General features: G+C 23.5%; 4 protein-coding genes and 1 long non-coding RNA gene across 8 annotated transcripts; 2 read left to right on the forward strand and 3 right to left on the reverse strand.

Moving 5' to 3' along the window:
• The first annotated feature begins 41 nt into the window (after window positions 1-41).
• LOC122713307 lies at window positions 42-5,472 on the forward strand. The gene is made up of 4 exons (XR_006346474.1): window positions 42-1,929; window positions 4,715-4,937; window positions 5,161-5,244; window positions 5,335-5,472. It is a non-coding gene; the product is annotated as an uncharacterized LOC122713307 (long non-coding RNA).
• On the reverse strand, window positions 3,788-7,936 carry LOC122713305 (equilibrative nucleoside transporter 4). 3 transcript variants are annotated; one of them, XM_043933643.1, is made up of 12 exons: window positions 7,898-7,936; window positions 7,440-7,517; window positions 7,070-7,241; window positions 6,565-6,719; window positions 6,214-6,342; window positions 6,067-6,141; window positions 5,757-5,980; window positions 5,581-5,692; window positions 5,323-5,490; window positions 5,066-5,253; window positions 4,718-4,958; window positions 3,788-4,557 (listed from the first exon to the last, which is right to left on the reverse strand). In XM_043933643.1, the coding sequence occupies exons 3-12, from the start codon at window positions 7,237-7,239 to the stop codon at window positions 4,172-4,174; spliced, it is 1,848 nt and encodes a 615-aa protein (XP_043789578.1). In that variant the 5' UTR covers window positions 7,240-7,241; window positions 7,440-7,517; window positions 7,898-7,936; the 3' UTR covers window positions 3,788-4,171. The 3 variants fall into 3 exon arrangements, with proteins under 3 accessions (XP_043789578.1, XP_043789579.1, XP_043789577.1); XM_043933644.1 differs by lacking the exons at window positions 7,070-7,241; window positions 7,440-7,517 and having other exon boundaries at window positions 7,891-7,928; XM_043933642.1 differs by lacking the exons at window positions 7,440-7,517; window positions 7,898-7,936 and having other exon boundaries at window positions 7,070-7,419.
• Window positions 7,934-11,217, forward strand: LOC122713306 (WW domain-binding protein 2). Of its 2 annotated transcripts, XM_043933646.1 has the most exons (6): window positions 7,934-8,093; window positions 8,394-8,728; window positions 8,842-8,994; window positions 9,160-9,354; window positions 10,635-10,720; window positions 10,804-11,217. In XM_043933646.1, exons 1-6 carry the CDS (start codon window positions 8,038-8,040, stop codon window positions 10,849-10,851), a joined length of 873 nt encoding a protein of 290 aa, XP_043789581.1. In that variant the 5' UTR covers window positions 7,934-8,037; the 3' UTR covers window positions 10,852-11,217. The 2 variants fall into 2 exon arrangements, with proteins under 2 accessions (XP_043789581.1, XP_043789580.1); XM_043933645.1 differs by lacking the exons at window positions 10,635-10,720; window positions 10,804-11,217 and having other exon boundaries at window positions 9,160-9,614.
• An 806-nt stretch (window positions 11,218-12,023) lies between these two features.
• Window positions 12,024-13,532, reverse strand: LOC122713332. Its single transcript, XM_043933685.1, has 2 exons — window positions 12,509-13,532; window positions 12,024-12,427 (listed from the first exon to the last, which is right to left on the reverse strand). Exons 1-2 carry the CDS (start codon window positions 13,262-13,264, stop codon window positions 12,212-12,214), a joined length of 972 nt encoding a protein of 323 aa, XP_043789620.1. The 5' UTR covers window positions 13,265-13,532; the 3' UTR covers window positions 12,024-12,211.
• Window positions 13,533-14,224: 692 nt separating this feature from the next.
• Window positions 14,225-17,453, reverse strand: LOC122713292 (ubiquitin domain-containing protein UBFD1-like). The gene is made up of 6 exons (XM_043933627.1): window positions 17,332-17,453; window positions 16,448-16,822; window positions 16,162-16,352; window positions 15,872-16,060; window positions 15,515-15,723; window positions 14,225-14,951 (listed from the first exon to the last, which is right to left on the reverse strand). Exons 1-5 carry the CDS (start codon window positions 17,342-17,344, stop codon window positions 15,613-15,615), a joined length of 879 nt encoding a protein of 292 aa, XP_043789562.1. The 5' UTR covers window positions 17,345-17,453; the 3' UTR covers window positions 14,225-14,951; window positions 15,515-15,612.
• Between the last annotated feature and the right edge of the window lie 741 nt (window positions 17,454-18,194).

Here is an 18,194-nt window from a genome sequence, read left to right on the forward strand (position 1 = left end):
AAGAGAACAAATTTATTAACAAGTTTTATTTTATTTTATTACTTGGTTAAGTAATAAGTATTTTGATAATATTTATTAATTAATAAGAATAGAATTCAGTATATTTATTTTCCTCTCTTTTTTTTTTTTGTAAAAAAAAAGAAAGAGATAAAATCATTTATTTGTAAAGGAAACTGTCGTAGAAGGCAGTGTATCGATTAATAATAGTGGTAAAGAGTATTATACTTGGATAAGATATATTAAAGAATATATATATATATATATATATACATATTTATTATTTGTACATATTATTAATTACGATTTGGAGTAACTTCTGATACGTAGAAGACTAATGTAAAAATCGATCACATTTGCTCCTCTTTATATTCTTGTAATTAATAACACACCTTTAACGAATACATATGAAAATTTATTCAGAAAATTACTCCATGTCGCGTCTATCATACGAATAAAACATTGTAATGAAAAATATGATTATCAAACAAAAAAATTCTTCATATTTTCTACCCACAATCTTTTAAGAAGCATTCTTAATTCTGTACATTCATATTCGATATACTCATTTTTTTTTTTTTTTTTTTTTTTTTTTTTTTNTTTACTCATTTCATACTTCTATTACATTTTTAATTATCTTCGTATAAATTCTTCTAATTATTTCGTTCGATCGTTCGAATATATTATTTTATTCACATGTCCTTCCTTTTTTTTTTTTTTTTTAAATTTCTTTTTCTTTCTCTTTTCTCTAATAATAATTTCAGCGGATATATCTTGGAACTTATTACAAGTTTATGATACAAATAAAGTCAATAAAAAATATACCGCCGCAATCGCGCAACAAACCACTAAAATATCTTTCTAAGTTTACAATACGATTGTAAAATTGGAGTTGTCTCATAAAAAAATATCTCAGAAAGGAACATGAAAAGATTCGCCTTAACTTTATTAACATTTCGATCCGCAATTGAATTTGTACGCATCATCTTTTTTTTCTTTTTTTTTTTTTTCTTTTTTTCCCTGTTCGTATAAATCTCGCTTTTCTTCTAAATTCGAAAATTTTCGAAATTCAATAAATATATGCTAAAAGAAAAAGTAAGGATGCTTAAAAGATCTCGCTTCTTCACGAGTCTTAACAATCCTATTTCATACGCATGTTATTTAACGCCTTAACGAGGGAAAAAAAAAGATGTCGTATCTTTTGTGCATTCCAAAAATTCGAAACAAAAAAAAAAAAAAAAAAAAAAAAGATATCCACAGTACAAGAGAAATTATTGAATATAGAATCGATGAATACGATAGATTGATATGATTAATTTGTATTATCACGAAGAATTTGCAATGTATGTATGTTATAGACAATTCTTACGTTATGTATGTTACGTGTATTTGTATTGTGTATATGCTTCATCTAATTCGTCTCTAGGCATATTTGGAATATACGAAATACAATCTGTAAGCTGTTTGGATGGGTGGTACATTTGGTGATTATTACGCATATACATTTATCCATTAAGATGTAACCTTTATATTTGAAGTAATCCATCATCAGAACGTTCGTAAAAATGCTTCCGAGTCTTAAATTCGTCGGTTAAAGTCCATTTAATTCACGAGCTTGGATGAGCTTCATTATGTGATTTAATTTAAAAACAGAGTGAAAGTGAGAACAGACGACAGAGAGAGAGAGAGAGAGAGAGAGAGAGAGAGAGAGAGAGAGGGAGGGAGGGAGGGAGGGAGGGAGAGAGGAAGGGAGGGAGAATTCTAGTAAAGAATCTATGTTCCTTTTTTTTAATTATATGTTTGTAACTTCTATATCAAGACGCGTGAAAATATGGTCTTAGAAATTTGCAAGTGTATCTATCTGGTGTATCAATTTCAAATACTATAAAGATCAAAAATATTTGATTTATAATCCGTTTTACACAACAATTGGTAGGTAGATATGTTTCGGGCGTATAACATAGATAAAAAACTATGCGCTCGAAAGAAATACATGCTTTTCTTCTTTTCTTTTTTTTTTTCTTTTTGGTTTTTTTTTCTCTTTTTTTTTTTTTTTTTTTTCACAAGGAAGAATGTTATGAGTATATGTATCTTACATTTACAATATTAATTATTCACGCAGACATGTAACAATTTCTTACAGTATATACTGGCACGATAAATAGATCGTGTAAATTTGCTACGTTTCAACCATTGATCTAACAAGTGCAATTGATCAGAACTACTAGAGAAAGACACTGAATTTTAAAGTTTGGATTCAATTCTTTGTGTCCTATTAGTCCAGTTGTTCTGGATAATTCTACGATTAATTTAAAATTAACAAGTTCAAACAAGAAAAAAAAAAAGAATTCGCTACGTATCGAACTATATGAATGATTTAATCCGTAAATGATACGAGATTAAATACGATTTTCAATAATTCTACGTTCTTTTTTTTTTTCTTTTTTTCTTTTTTTTTTTTTTTTTTTTTTTTTTTTTGCTTGAGCAGAAACTTAGAAAATGTTAGTTTCTTATCTTGTAAAATTATCCATATAAACAACAAAATATGTGATTTTTAACATATTAGGATTGTCTCTATAATTGTTTGTTGTTTAAGGATTTAAAAAAATTTCTTATTCTCCTTTTTACGAATAACAAATTGTAATAACTATATATTAAAATTTTTTTTTCTTCCCATTCAACAATAAAAATAACAGCAAATTTGTTTAACAAATTAATCATAATAATGTGAAAGACTTTATCTTATCATCGAAGAAATCTTTTAAATCTTTTCTTTCTAATTTAAATAATTATTCTATAAAAATTAAATGGAAATATTTATTCTATTTTATTATGTAATCTAACTTAATTGCTCTGTTTTTATATTTTATTGACTGTTAATTTTTTTGTTAAAAGTACTTTTCGTCATTCTTCAATGACGAATGAAAAGTAAAATAATCACTATATTATTTAAATATAGAGAAGAAGGTAGGAATATAAAATAGAAATTTAAAGATATTAATTTTGATCTAAAAATATACATATAGCAATGAAATTTTTAATAACAATTACAACTTTAAAATTTAATAAAGATTTAATAAAGATCAAAAAAATTCTTTTATTAATGTCTTGTATTATTAATTATTTATTTAATTATAGACATTTCTTATTTGTATCGTAATAAAAAGTTTTTGCATGTGTTTTTTCATTTTAGCATATGTGTTCCAATTTAATCTAATTTATTTTCCAATTTCCAAAAAATATATGTTATTATATTGTACAATATTATTAGTTTTAAAATATTAATAAGAATTTAAATTATATTATATTTTTGATTATAACATAATAATATAGAATATATAATAATATAGAATATAAAATGTAAAATAGTAAAAATAATAATTTTATACTTATTAACAAATAATAAAATGAATTTCAGATGTCAAGAATAAATTTAGAGAAAAAAAATAGAGTCTGAAAGAATTAAAATTGTTTTAAAATTGTACTTGTTATGTTTTTTATGAACTTATTATGATTGAATAGAATAAAATTTACATACATTAAAATATAAAATGAATTTTGTAGAGAACTTAATTTTATTAAGTTCTTACTTATTTAACATTCATATATCATTAAAATTTATTTATAAATATTTTAACACAGTTTCATAACTTATTTCTCTCAAATAAAAAATATACTGCTTTATATTACTTATATATATACTTGTTGATTCTGTCTTAATTTAAAAAAAAATAAGAAATTCATAAGTTTCCTTTCAAATTAAATCACAATTTCTAATTTTTTTAAAATTTATAATATTTATGTTCATATTGTATATTTGATACAACATTTCCAAAAAATAATTATTCATTTGATTTTTTCATAATTATTTTTAATCTACCAAGATTAAGAAACATATATTTCTACCTTCTTCTTTTTAAATTATAAGATTCGAGTATTAAATCTTTGTGTGTGTATGCTCAATCTGGTGGTATTTTGTGATTTTAGTTGAATCTATTAAATTAAAATTTTTGTAAAAATTATATTCTCTGAATTGATTGATATGTTTTAAAAAACGCTTCAATAATAAATAGAAAATAATTGCAAATAAATAAAATTCCTATTTATAATGATTTTCTACAAATTTTGTTCACACAAAACACCAGATTCAACACAGCACACAATTTTGCATGTCCTAGTGTTGTAAAATTGCATTATTCACCGAAGTAGTAACGTTAAAGGAAATTTTCGATGATATGGTAGAAGATTCCGTCATACCGGTAGTTAACGAACTAACGGTATTATTAGACATCAAGCTAGATGTTGATAAAAAATTTGATAAAACAGTAACGGTAGTATTTACCTTCGATGTGACGTTTTCTGTCAATGTGAATAACGTGAAAAACGTAACATCTGTCAAACTGCTTGGTGTCGTATTGTTAAATGGTATTGATGTTAAACTTGGTGCTTTATAACATACGTCTTTAGACTGAACTGGTAACTCGAAACGAGTATCCAGTATGTATGCGAATAACGAGCCTACTGTCAAACCTGTAGTATATGACAAAGTCATGATATTGCCTAAAAAAATACAAAACGATTATAAGAAATTATTAGTTATATATAATTAGTTATTATGATAAATTATAGTTGATAATAATATATTATAGTTATATATATATTTAGTTATTATGATAAATTATAGTTGATAATAATATATTATACATATGTTATACAGTACCTGCTAACTCCCGATGACCTTCTGGTACTTTAGTAGGTGCCTGCATCATTGGAATGGAACCAACGATACCATTTGTAACACCAAGCAAACAAGAAAGTAATAGTGGATATCCTTCATTAGCAAGTATTGGAGTTCTTCTAGGTAACGCACAAAGTAAAAATAAAGGAATCAATACAACTCGAACACTGGAGAACAATAATAACTGAGTGCGTTTCCAATCGTAAGGAATCATTGCAAGCATCTAAAATGTTGAATAATAAAATACTTATATATATATGTATATAAAATATATAATATATAATATATGTACATAAAGAAATATATTGTATATATTAAAATTACATATACCTTGCCAATTACATCAGAAGCATTAAAAGCAGTCATCAAAATTACTGGCATCCATGATCCAAGTTTACAAGAAATAATTTCTGACATAATTCCAGGGTATAAACAAAGTGTTACAAAATATGCTAATCCAATACTGCCCATGTATGGAAATATTATTTTTGCCACTTCAAATCTCGCAAGTAAACCCTCTTAAAAAGTTTCATTATGTTATTATCTTATTTTTGAAGAGAAATATTTAAGATAAATAGATATCGTACTTTTGATTTCAGGCCACGGTTTACTGGCTTGAGTTCCATATGTACCCCTCATAACAACTACATCTTCGACTTTATATGTAGGACCAGCACTACCGGGAGGATTTCCTGATGGTGCGCCAGGTTCGTATACAGGATTACTGAATGAAAACGGTGAATATTGATTTATTCCTAAAAATAAAAGAAAAATTATCGATTTGCTATCATAAATAAATATTTCTATTTATTTTATATTTTTATTAAAAACATATTGTGATTTACCATTTAATTCGGTATTACCGCTCGTGGATTCATTTCCTAGGGGACTAGTTTGAATCTTTAGAACACCATACTGACCTTTCGAAGGATCTCCAATCTGATCCAATGGATCCATCTATTTGAAAATAGCAAGATCAATAAAATTCTTCGATTAAAAATTAACGACAATTGATACATACTAAACCAACATCTTCCGTTGGTTCTAACGTAATACGATTTCTTTCTTGACACAACGTTATGTAAAACTGCACGAAATCAGTCTTGCGAACTTTTTGATTTAATACGAAACACATTAGGATCGTGCTATTCGATACAAAAAAAAACATAGATGTATTGCTGCGTTCATCATCCAGCAAAGATTTGGTTAATAATCGATTAATAGAGACCCAAAGACCGGCAATGCCTACAGAAAAATGCATATTCATTTCTTGATATTTCATTGGTTTATTATTTTAAAAAAAAAAATATTTAATTATTTTCATTTCTCACTTTCTCCAATCATCACAGCTTGTGTGTATCGACTGGGAAGCATAGAAGTATACCCATAAAAGCTTGATTGTTGGACTGATTAAAAAATTACAAGATTTATTATAAAAACGAACTTTCATGGAATTCATGACAAAAAGTATTTTTTACCGGTGCAGCCGAGCGATACTATCGCAACGATGACTAAATTAATCGTGTAAGAAGTAGCCACATCAAAAGGCTCCCACCAGATCTCAGATATCACAACAAAATTTAGAGTAGCAAAAGCTACTAGATATCCTGAAATTTATTTTTTTAATATATTAAAAAATATTTTAATACAAAATGATATATATTAATTAAAAGTTTGGAATCATTATACAAAATACATATTATATTTGTATTGAAATTTAAAAATTCAAAAAAAAGTATTATAAATTTATAATCTTATCAATTTATATTACGATTTTTATAAAACGATTATTAAAATGATTCCAAATTTTTGCATTTATTAACTCTTACCGAAAGTTATTCGCGTATTTAGAGATAACGTTTCAATCAAAATATTATTTGCAAAAACCGCGAAAAAGGCCATAATAATATAGACGACTGACATATCGAATATTACAGTGGTTCCGGGATATCTCGCTTGAAAAAAGTCCACTGCTATGATAAAACTGCAAAAAGCAAAAACATCTTCGTTATATAATAACAATCATTTATGAACAATAAATTTATTTAAATAGTGTAATAATTTTAATTAACAATTAAATACAGCCACAAGTTCAATAAATTCAGATAACAATCTAATAAGATTAATGGCTGATTTTCAACAAAAATGAAATCCAGATTCATGGATAAAATACATCAAAATACGAAATAAAATTAATTTCTGTATTTTAATATTAGCATGCATAAGCATATATTATAAATTTAATTCTAATTTTAAGAGAATAATACAAATTATAGTCACAGAGGTCTTTGACATTCAATTGTCGATACATAGAGAAAGTGATTGCGGCATGACCTGTTGTATGGTAAGAGAAATCCTATACCGCCAAGTATAAGGGCAAAGTAAATGAAGTTGCATTTGTCGACTGGAGGAGACAAATGCGTGAATCCGTTGGAGAATTTAAATTCATTCATGCCCCTCGCTTTTCCTAACTGCACATAGCCTCGGCTCAAATTTTCATCCATGTCTAGATGATGGATGCGTATTACGAATAAAAAATCAATTAATCGTTGATCGTTTTATAATTCCATTGTTTCGAAAAAGTTTCAATTGGCAGTTTTTACTTAAAAAGATGGATTAGTTCTGCTGTTTCCACGCACTTTCTATCAATCGGTCAATTGCACCTGATCACTACCTTATTTATTTCTTTCCGCGTAATACGTACGTGATTGTCTTCATACACTAGCGCATGCTTTGAAATTTTGCGGCATTGATTTCTGCGTGCGCACCGCATCTTTTCTTTCTAATATACCGCGATATTTGAATACAAAAAATTTTATTTTTTATTTTTTATTAACATTTTAATATTTTGATTATTTTATGAAAAATTTTAATAATACTTTTTATAATATTAATTTCGAGAATTAATGTAAAATTATAATTGAATATTTTCATTCTATTTTATAGCATTAATATTATATCAATTTGTTAATTATATGTTATTTGCATATAGCGTATATATATATATATATATATATATATAAATCTTATGCATTTAATTAAATATTTTAAAAACTATCAAGAAGATTTAAATTGAAAAAGATAATTATATATTTATGTAAAATATCAATTGGTTATATAAATGTGTAGATATATTGTAAATACTATGTACTTACTACTTACTACATCATTGAACATATTGTATTGAGATAAATGCGCTTGCGCACTGCGTCATATAGTCATACTTATCATTTATGAATCAGCTGACGAAGAAAGATTGTTCCTGCAAATTTTAACCGTATTGAAAGAAAAAATAAAAAAGTATGTCGTTAAACACAGCGCACGCTAACGGCGGTGTTTTAATACACGCTGGAGAATGGTAAGTTGTAAAATGTATTTACAAATTTTAAGGATGTTATCGTTCTTTCACATGTTCTTGCTTATGACGTTTCTACAACGTAGTTATTATCGTGGCCTTCCGAATGCAACTTCCTTTTTATTAATAATTGTTTCTCTGAATAAGACTATTATATAAAAAATATATAATATATTTAATCTTTTAAAAAAAAATGTTTAAAATTAATTAAATTAATATTTGAAATCATATTTATTATTTATTTTTTTTCCTACATTGTAACTAGTATGATATATATAAATGATAAAATATTTATTTATTTAGCATATTATTATTTTGTGATCATGTCACAATGGAATTCCATGGACAAGAACAAGCAGAATTTATTGGTAGCAAACGTGGCAGATTATATTTAACTACACACAGAATGATTTTTAATGCCAAAGATCAAAAGGAAAAAATGCAATCATTTAGTTTCCCATTTATAACATTGAGTGAAGTTGAAGTAGAACAACCAATGTTTGGAGCTAATTACATCAAAGGTAAATGTCGTGCTCAACCAAATGGCAATTGGATTGGAGAATGCAAGTTCAAATTACATTTTAAAAGTGGTGGTGCAATAGAATTTGGTCAAGCTATGTTAAGAGCAGCAGCAATGGGTAAATTTATTATTATTAATTATAAATTATATAAAAATTTTAATAATTTTTTTTGTTATTTTAATATTAGTTATAATATTTTTTTATATATAAATTGTTTTATTTATTTTTAGCTCAACAAAATGGACCTGTAAATGATGCTCCACCACCATATCAACCTCCAACATCAAATTGGTATGCAGCACCACCACCTGCTTACCAAGCAGCACCAACAGGATATTATGGATGGCTACCACGAAATGATGCTTTTTCAGATACACCACCAGGTTATTCTAGTTTTCTTTAAGCTTTTCTTACATCATATATACATAATATATAATATATAAATATAATATGTAATATATATCATATCAATTTTTTAGAATTTAATTAACAAAATTTAACATTTTAATGTTTCATATCTATAAAGAATGTAAATTTATATTATATAGCCAATAGCGTATATATGACGGATATGCCACCTCCATATCCTGGTATAAATACACCTTATCAAGGATATGCAAATGTACCACCACAAGGTGCATGGGGAAATTCCAGTCAACAGCCTGGTTGGACACCACCTCAACAAAATGGTGCACCTGGGTGGGCTAATCCAAGTTATAATGCCCAACCAATGTCCCAAGCAGGTGCGTATCCAAATTATGGACAGCCAGCATATAACAATTATTCGCAAAATCCTCCTCCATATACTCCATATTCTCAAGGTAATAATTATGTTCAATCTGGCTATTATCCACAACAAAATCCTTATAATCCATATCCACCCAATTATTAATTTTATGTATCAAGCTATATATGTATGCATGTTTATATCATATTTTATGTGATAAAATTTTTGAAAATAATTTTTAAAATAAAATGTAATAAATATATTAATTAATATGTGTTAAAGACACAAGAAAAAAAACATATATTATACTATTCTTTATAATATAAAAATCACATAATGTAATATACTTATTATAATGAATATTGAATTATTTTTCGATACTTTTTTTTTTATCAACTATTATTGTAAATTAAGATATTATATTTTTGTTGCTTCTATCATATAATAGTTTTGTGATAATCATTATAATATAAAAACATAGTATGTCATTAAAATTTAGCCAAATATGTCTTGCTGTTTTTATTTAACCCACCAATTTAAAATATTGCTTCATTATAAAAATAATATTATAAATTTTTTTTTTGTCAAAATAATCGGAAAATAGTGTCATATTTTTTATTTCATTTAGTGAACTTTAAGGTTTTGAATATTATGCAACATTATTGCACAATAACTTTAGTTCACCTGAAGTAAGGTTGACTTTCACTATGCTCAGTTATTATCTCATAGTTGTCAAAGATAGTTCGAAAATTCACGAAGTTTTATTAGTCGTTAATCGTTTTTAATATATTTGTATAAATTATAAAAAATAACAACTTATTAATTTTTATTATTTTTTTGTTAATATAATATTAAAAAAATCTTAAATTATTAATAAAATCAATAATTTATTCAACCAAAGTGTTCTTTCATAATATAATGCTATTTGAGTTGAATAATATTGTTTGAAAAATTGTATTATAATTTATTTTTTAGACAAAATATTTTACATATATAATACAAACATATATATATATATATATATTTAAATATCAAAAGTGATTCTCAATAATTTTAATTTTATATGATCAAATTTAATAATATTCATAAAATTATATAAAAAAAAATTAAATTACAAAATATTAAAATAATTTGTTTAAATATAAAATATAAATAACTTTTATAAAAAATGCCAGATCGATTTAAATTTACTATATCAAATATGTACAAATGTATGTAACTTTTTATAAATTTAAATATATTTTTAAATATATTTATTTTTTTATCTCAATATTTTATTTCTTTTATTTTTTACAGATGCAAAAGCAGCAGAAGCTGCTCAAAGTGCTTATTATGATCCAAATAGACCACAATGTGCCTATGTTCCACCTCCTGCGTACTATGTAAGTAAAATATTATTTATTAAATTTTATTTAAAAAAATTTAAGGAAAATATTAAATAGATATTTATTTGTACATATAATAGGAAAGTCCACCAAGTTTCCAGCAAGCAACAGAGAAGAAAGATCAATAATAATGTATTCTCAATGTGAAAATGTTGCTAAAACATCAACATAATGTTGTTGTTCAATTAGTATTATATGTATAATATGCTGCTACATAGCAACAGGTATATGCATTCCATTTTAGATTCTGCTGTATTGTTGTTTTGGTGTGTGTAATAAAACGAAACAATATTTCTATCTTTCCTATACTATTCACAATTTTTGAATATACTATGTATTGTACTTTTATGTTTCAAAGTACACAAGTATTACTTATACTTACTATGTAAATTGTATAAATGATCTATTAAAAAAAACTTTGTTGTGTTTTATGCAATTAAATGGATATATAAAATAAAAAAGTTGCTATGCATATATACATATGAAAAAAAAATCACATCGAAATGCGTTATCTTTACTCATATATTTTATTAAAAATTATAAAATGATATAAAATTATAATATATTTATATATGTATAATACATTATATATATATATATATACACATATATATAATTAAATATAAAATAACAATTGATCGCCTTTTAAGAAAAGTTTATATGTTAAATATATGTAGAAAAAATTTCGATTCAAATCATGTTTAACTCATGTATACCACTTCTTTATTAAGAAAATAAATTGTTTTATGATCATTTATAGCATATATATTCAAATATGCATTATTTATATATATTATATAAATATTAAATATTAAATATATATATATACATTATATATATAGTAAATATATATATATTTAATATTAAATATACATATATTTTTTAATTTATATATATACATATATATAAATTAAAATATTAAAATAATATAATAATACAAAAATAATTACAGCATAAATTATTAATACTTATTATGACCTAAAATCTTATTAACTTTTAATTCGACTAGTTTTAATTATGGCAAAAACAATGCATATATATATATATATATATATATATATATATATATATTCAAAGAGTATATATACTTAATGTAATCTACAATAATTAGAATGAACAGATAATCTAAAATATTTCAAAATTTAATCTTTTAGATTTTATGCATTAGTAAATATTTATATAGATATATATAAACATATATATATATATATATAAAATACATGATCATTTCAAATATTATCTTTAAATATTGTACTAGATAAAAATTTCATACATAAATAATGTAATAACAATTTAATAATTTAAATGTCTCATAATATTAAAGTTTTTGTATATATAAAAACTTTACAAATATTCAGTTAAATATTAATATATAATTGAATAATTTAATAAGACACATTTTAAATTTTTCAATTTTACAATGTAAGAACTTTTAGCTACATAGAAGATTATTTATATAGTTTAATACATTTTGTAATACATAAAGATTTATCCATATTCAGAAGTGACTGTCAAGCTAAAGTTTTTTCCTATAACATAAGTGCTATGATACCAAATTCTCGTATCTAACAAGACAATATCTCCAGCATAAACAGTAAAATTAAAACGAGTACAAACATTATCACATTCTGGAGTTGGAGCAACACTCCATGTTTTATTACCTATAATTTGCCCTTGCCACATTAAACGCGATATATAATCTAGCTGTAAAAATGAATCAAAATCTGTAATTAATTAAAAAATAATTGAAAAATAAATCCACAAAATTATTGTTATTATACATACATGCATTATGGCACCTTCTTCATATCCTAAAAAAACATAATTGGAATAAGGAACCTCTGCATCCTCTGGTAAAAAATGAGGAAGATTGTAATATTGTTTCATAATATCTAAAATCTGAAGGTGACAATTTTTCCAACCAACATACCAAGGATCTTCACCATTAAGTTGCATAGCTCTTTTTTCATTCATGGCAAAAACATCACGTAAATTAGTGAAATTACTTTTAAAATGTAAGAATTGACATTCATCTACTGAATCATAAGCACCATCAATATTTTCATATAAATCTTTAAAAAATTTCCAGCTAAATACTTTTGAAGCTGGCCAATTACTTGCAGCATGTTTTATTATCATAGGTATAGAAGAATAAGCATATTGTTTGAATTCTTCTCTTGTTAAATTTGATAAGATCAATGCTGAAGTAACATCCCGACAATAATCACAATTTGATATTGGTCTTGTAAATTCCCATATCAAATAATTATTTGGTATTAAACATCTAGTTCCTCGAATATTTTTGATTATATCAAAATATAAATATTTAAAAACTATGCTTAAAAATATTGGTATAAGAAATGTAAAAAAAATTTTTTTAAAACAAACATAATCTGAGATATACTTTTTTTTATATTTTGCATTATTTTTTACACTTGCAGATTTAAGTTCTGCTAATGATGCACCTTGTTCCAAAAAGCTCTCAGTTAAAGCTACAAATGCTTTTTGTATATCTTCTAAGGTATTATTACTTTCTTTCATTATAACAATTTCAATAAGTATTCAGTATTTAATATAAATTTAAATAATTATTAAGAAAAATAAAAAAAGAACGAAAAATATTTTATATTTTTTTTTTCTATCATCAATTTCCGTGGTATTTCATTGCTGATTTGTTCATTTATATTTTGATTACTTTTATATTTCAAATTGATAAGAAAATTAATCTTATCAATAATTAACAGTTAATAATTAATTGCTTTTCAACACATTTTCTTAAAATTAATTTTTTTTCACATTTTGTTTAATCGCATAATCACATTTCATTTATTAATATTATTAGCATTAAAATTTGTGCTATAGAGAAAACATTCGATTATATGGAAAATGTTTATTACATATGTTGGTTAGAAATATATTCATATTAATAATAGTAAATTGACGTGGTATTTTATTATCTATACGAAATATGAAAATGACGTTCGAAAAAAATAAAAAAATGAGGTTGATTTAAATAATATTAATGATATAAAAAGAGATTGCCACAAACTATACATATTATATATACATTATCTTACATATAGAACATCATTTGTGTAACACATACAAATATTGTTTTAAACCTTGAACCGTTTAAGTAAAACATTTCACAAGAATATGAAAGTTTATAATTAATTCTGATTCAAGGATTTTCTAAATAATTCTTATATTTATTTATATCCAAATGTATTATATAAAATGTATGAGTTTATTTAGCTTTATAATTTTTATAATTTAAAAATTTAATAGAAAACTTCTTATTCACATATCTATTAAATAAATATGAATAGATTTAAATATTCTTTAATTATACAAATAATAAACCCAAACTTTACATTTTTGAAATTACATATTTGATATATTTAAATTAACAAATACTTTAATATATAAAATTAATAATAAATATTTGTTTTAATTGAACTTATATATAAGTAAATGAAAAAAAAAAACAATACAATAAAGAAGACTTAAAATTGTTTATTTTTTATCAAATCACACAACATGATGTACAAGTCTTGTTTTAAATGGACATTGAATTTTTCAAATGTGCAAATAGTTATGAATTTCATATAGATATTATAATAAATACAAGTTTGATTTGTTGTTTTCAAATTCTCATTTTTTCAGTTGTACATGTTATACAGTATAAAACCTAATTTACAGCAGTTATAATACTAACGTTATGTGATAATTTACGCTCGTCGAGATATACAGTCCACTTGAATTTTAGAATATAATAAAATTTTGATATAATTCATATTTTTCTAGACAATTTTTTGTCTTATATGTAGGCCAATATCAAGACGTGTGCAATTATATTTTGACAAATTCGTTGTTTTTTAATCGAACATTGCTATTATTACATTTTTTATTCATATAAAATGCGGACTATATTTCTTGATAACTTAATTTATTGCAATTTGATGAATGCTATTTATAATTCGTATTCTTTAATTCTTTTTTAATTAAGTCAAATTAATTTGCAACAGTTTTGTCTTTAATGTGTAACATTTAAGAAAATAAATTTATAAAAATATGAAACAATTCATTTTTTTGAATATTTAAATTATTATAATTTTAATCTATATATTATATTTAATATTGTTAAATATAGTAAAAGTTGAATTATTTCTCGACGAACTTCAAAAGATTGTAAATGCAACATCATAACTTCTTTCTTCACTTCCTCCTATAAATGTAATTTTACAAATATTTCACTTTTATTTTTAAAATTTAAGTTTTCCTATTTAAATAAACAAAAAAGATGAAATGCTTTTATCTGGTCTTTTAAATGACAATTCTTTTTTTTCTTAAAATAATAAAACATTTTTTTTAATATAAATATATTTTTGTAAGAATCAAAAAGCCTTTGTTTATTAAAATAATTTTTTTCCCTAGCATAATAAAATGTTTTTTTTTTAAATATAAACATATTTTCTTTTAAAACTTAAAAAAACTTATTATATTTACAAATCTTACATATGATTCAAGAGAAATCAAAAGAGAAAAGTTACAGTTACAGTATTAATTCAATATATTAAAAAATGTTAATAAATCCAAAAATCACAATATTATATAAACATTTTTTTAAGAAATTACGATTTTAAAGTATATTTAAATACAAGTCAATTTCTATAAAATAATTTTACCATTATTTTTAACAAAATTAAAAATTATCTAAGAAAATTTCCTTAATAGAATATTTTTATTAGAACATATCAATTATTATCCAACGCAAAATAAGTTACTTACTGTTAAAAATGTGTGACTAGTACAGTCGTGTTTGTATCAATGCTTACACCTGATTACGCTTTGTTTTTGAAAAGACAGAAATTTCCTTCAATATTTGATCAGAAGTAGCACCACTTGCCAAGAATAGCATCTTTTATAGCCGATATATATTGCGCAGGAACCCAATATATCCAATATCTCGAAGCCTCAGTCGTGCCTAGTTGTATAGCCTAAAATTTAAAAAAATATTTACATAAATCATTTGCTTTTATATTAATATTTCAGATATTAATAAAATATCATAAAACTCGAGCTTAGTATTTCAAGTAGATAGAATAATTTATATAATGTAATTCTGAAATTATGAAATTAACAGACCATAATATGATATTCTGGATGATCATGTATTGGTTCACTGTGAACACCTTTTATGGAATTCATAGGTATTTTATCTGTTCTTTCTTTTGTACCAATCCAAAGCTGATCTTGTTCCAATTTAAATGTTAATCTAACTTTACCACCAGATTTATTTAACATGCCAGCCAATGGAAATTCTGGTAATGGTTCCTAGAATTAAAAACAATTAAATTAATTATAATATAATACTAATAATTAATTTAATAATATAAACAAAAATTATTATTTTAATTAACATAAATAAATCTTACCTTACTATCTAATATACCAGGCATCACATCATCTGGCATACCTTTATCTAATACTTTCCTATGCATTTTCTGTTGAGATAAAGGTTCCTTATTTGTAGTGGAAGCAGCTTCATCTGATAAATCCTGCTTTGTTGGAATTGAAATGGCTAATACATCATCTAATTTTGATCCTACTACCATAACTTTGGCACCTTAAAATTATTATTATAATAAAAAATATATATTAAAAATCAATTTTTTTAATTATTTTTTTAAGAATAAAATTTTATCATATTATAAAAATTACCTTTTGTGACACCCAAACTTCTTAATGTTTGTTCATCTTTGGCTAATCCTTTAATCATAACTTTTTGCATAGCTTGAGGCACAGATATGATGTTTTGAAGATGAGCCTTTAATTCTGCCACTGTACCATCAAGTGGAAAATTTACATTAATCCTTTGCTTATTATAAATTACTTTGAAGTCTATATTCTCTTGGGGTGGATCTTGCGAGGTAGTTGCAATATTACTATCTGTTTTTTGTATATCTTGAATCTCATATTTTGATGTTGAATCTTTTGTTTCTATCAATAAATTTTCATTAGAATTTGTGTTTGATACTAATTCAGTATAAGAAGTTGAGTTACAAGAGTTGTCGTTGCTTTCACTTTTTGCAGCATCTATAAAATATGAAAAATTTAATGTATATATTTCAAATATATATTTATATTATTATATCAAATATAATATAACTTCATGTAAATAAGAATACAGTTATTTTTAGTAAAAATAATTAGTAGAGTATAAAAAAAAATAAAAATTCAAAAATGGTGTAAATTATAAAAGAAAAAATTTTATGAATGAGAAGGTTATGTTTAGAATGACACATATTAATGAAAAAACAGGAAAAACACAAATCATTAATAAAATTAATAGATGTCGAATACTATATTTTTTAAATGATTTAAAACTAAATTTATAAAGTTCTATGAAAATAATGATTATTTTCACGAAACTAATTCAATATATACAATTGTTCACTGTAATATTTTATAATATAATTTTTTCGGAAAGTAGATATTAATTATACTTAAAATAATTAAAAACAAATATAAAAAACAATGATGAAAGATATTTATTGAATAAAAATTATTAATAAAAACACGAAAATCGTCAAGTTAGCACGTACCGACGTACTCCATGATGAACTGTATTTCATTGACCAATCAAACTATTGCAGGATCCGTTGCAGTTCCTGCCATTCGTATTTACTCTGATCTTTGGAATGACTTTCAAATTTTCAAATATATTCTAAAAATGTAAAACGAAAATACTTTCTTTATTTAAATTTAGCTTCAATTTAATGTAACATAATAAAATCTTTATCATTTAAATCATCAGGATTTTTTTAATTTTATATATAAAAAGATAATTGTATATACAGGGTGTTAATATAATCCGTTAATATTCGTGGAACTCATCTTCGGAAAGTTGATTTTAAAAACCAAAACAAATATAAAAGCTGATATATGTAAATAAGTACAAGAATATCAGTTTTGAGGTTTATTTATTAAGTTATAAGGAATTAAAATTTGCGTTAGATAAAGCGAGACAGATAGATCAAGCAATTTTATTTTCGTCACATTGCCACTTCTCTATCTTTGTTTTACTTTATCTAACACAAAAATTATTTATAATTTAATAAATAATTCTTAATCGATTTTTGTATCAACATTTATATTTGTTTTATGATTTCTAAAAATTTAGTATATTAATGAATATTTTAATGTTCTCTAATATATAAAAATATATAAAATGTAAATATGTATTAAAAAAATATATTGTAATTAAGAATATTAAGTTTAATAGATAATTTTAATTACAAGTTTCAATAGAAAACTTATTGTTCATATTTATTGTAATCATGATTATGAATAAATAAATTCTCAAATCTTCTTTTTAATATTTGATTTATTTTTTCAGAAATTAATAATTATTTGATATAATTATTTCACGTAAAAATAAAATTTCATATATTTTTTCATTTTATTA

Source organism: Apis laboriosa, unplaced genomic scaffold (genome assembly GCF_014066325.1).
Source record: "Apis laboriosa isolate Shangri-la unplaced genomic scaffold, ASM1406632v1 scaffold23_cov150, whole genome shotgun sequence".
Taxonomy (NCBI): domain Eukaryota; kingdom Metazoa; phylum Arthropoda; class Insecta; order Hymenoptera; family Apidae; genus Apis; species Apis laboriosa.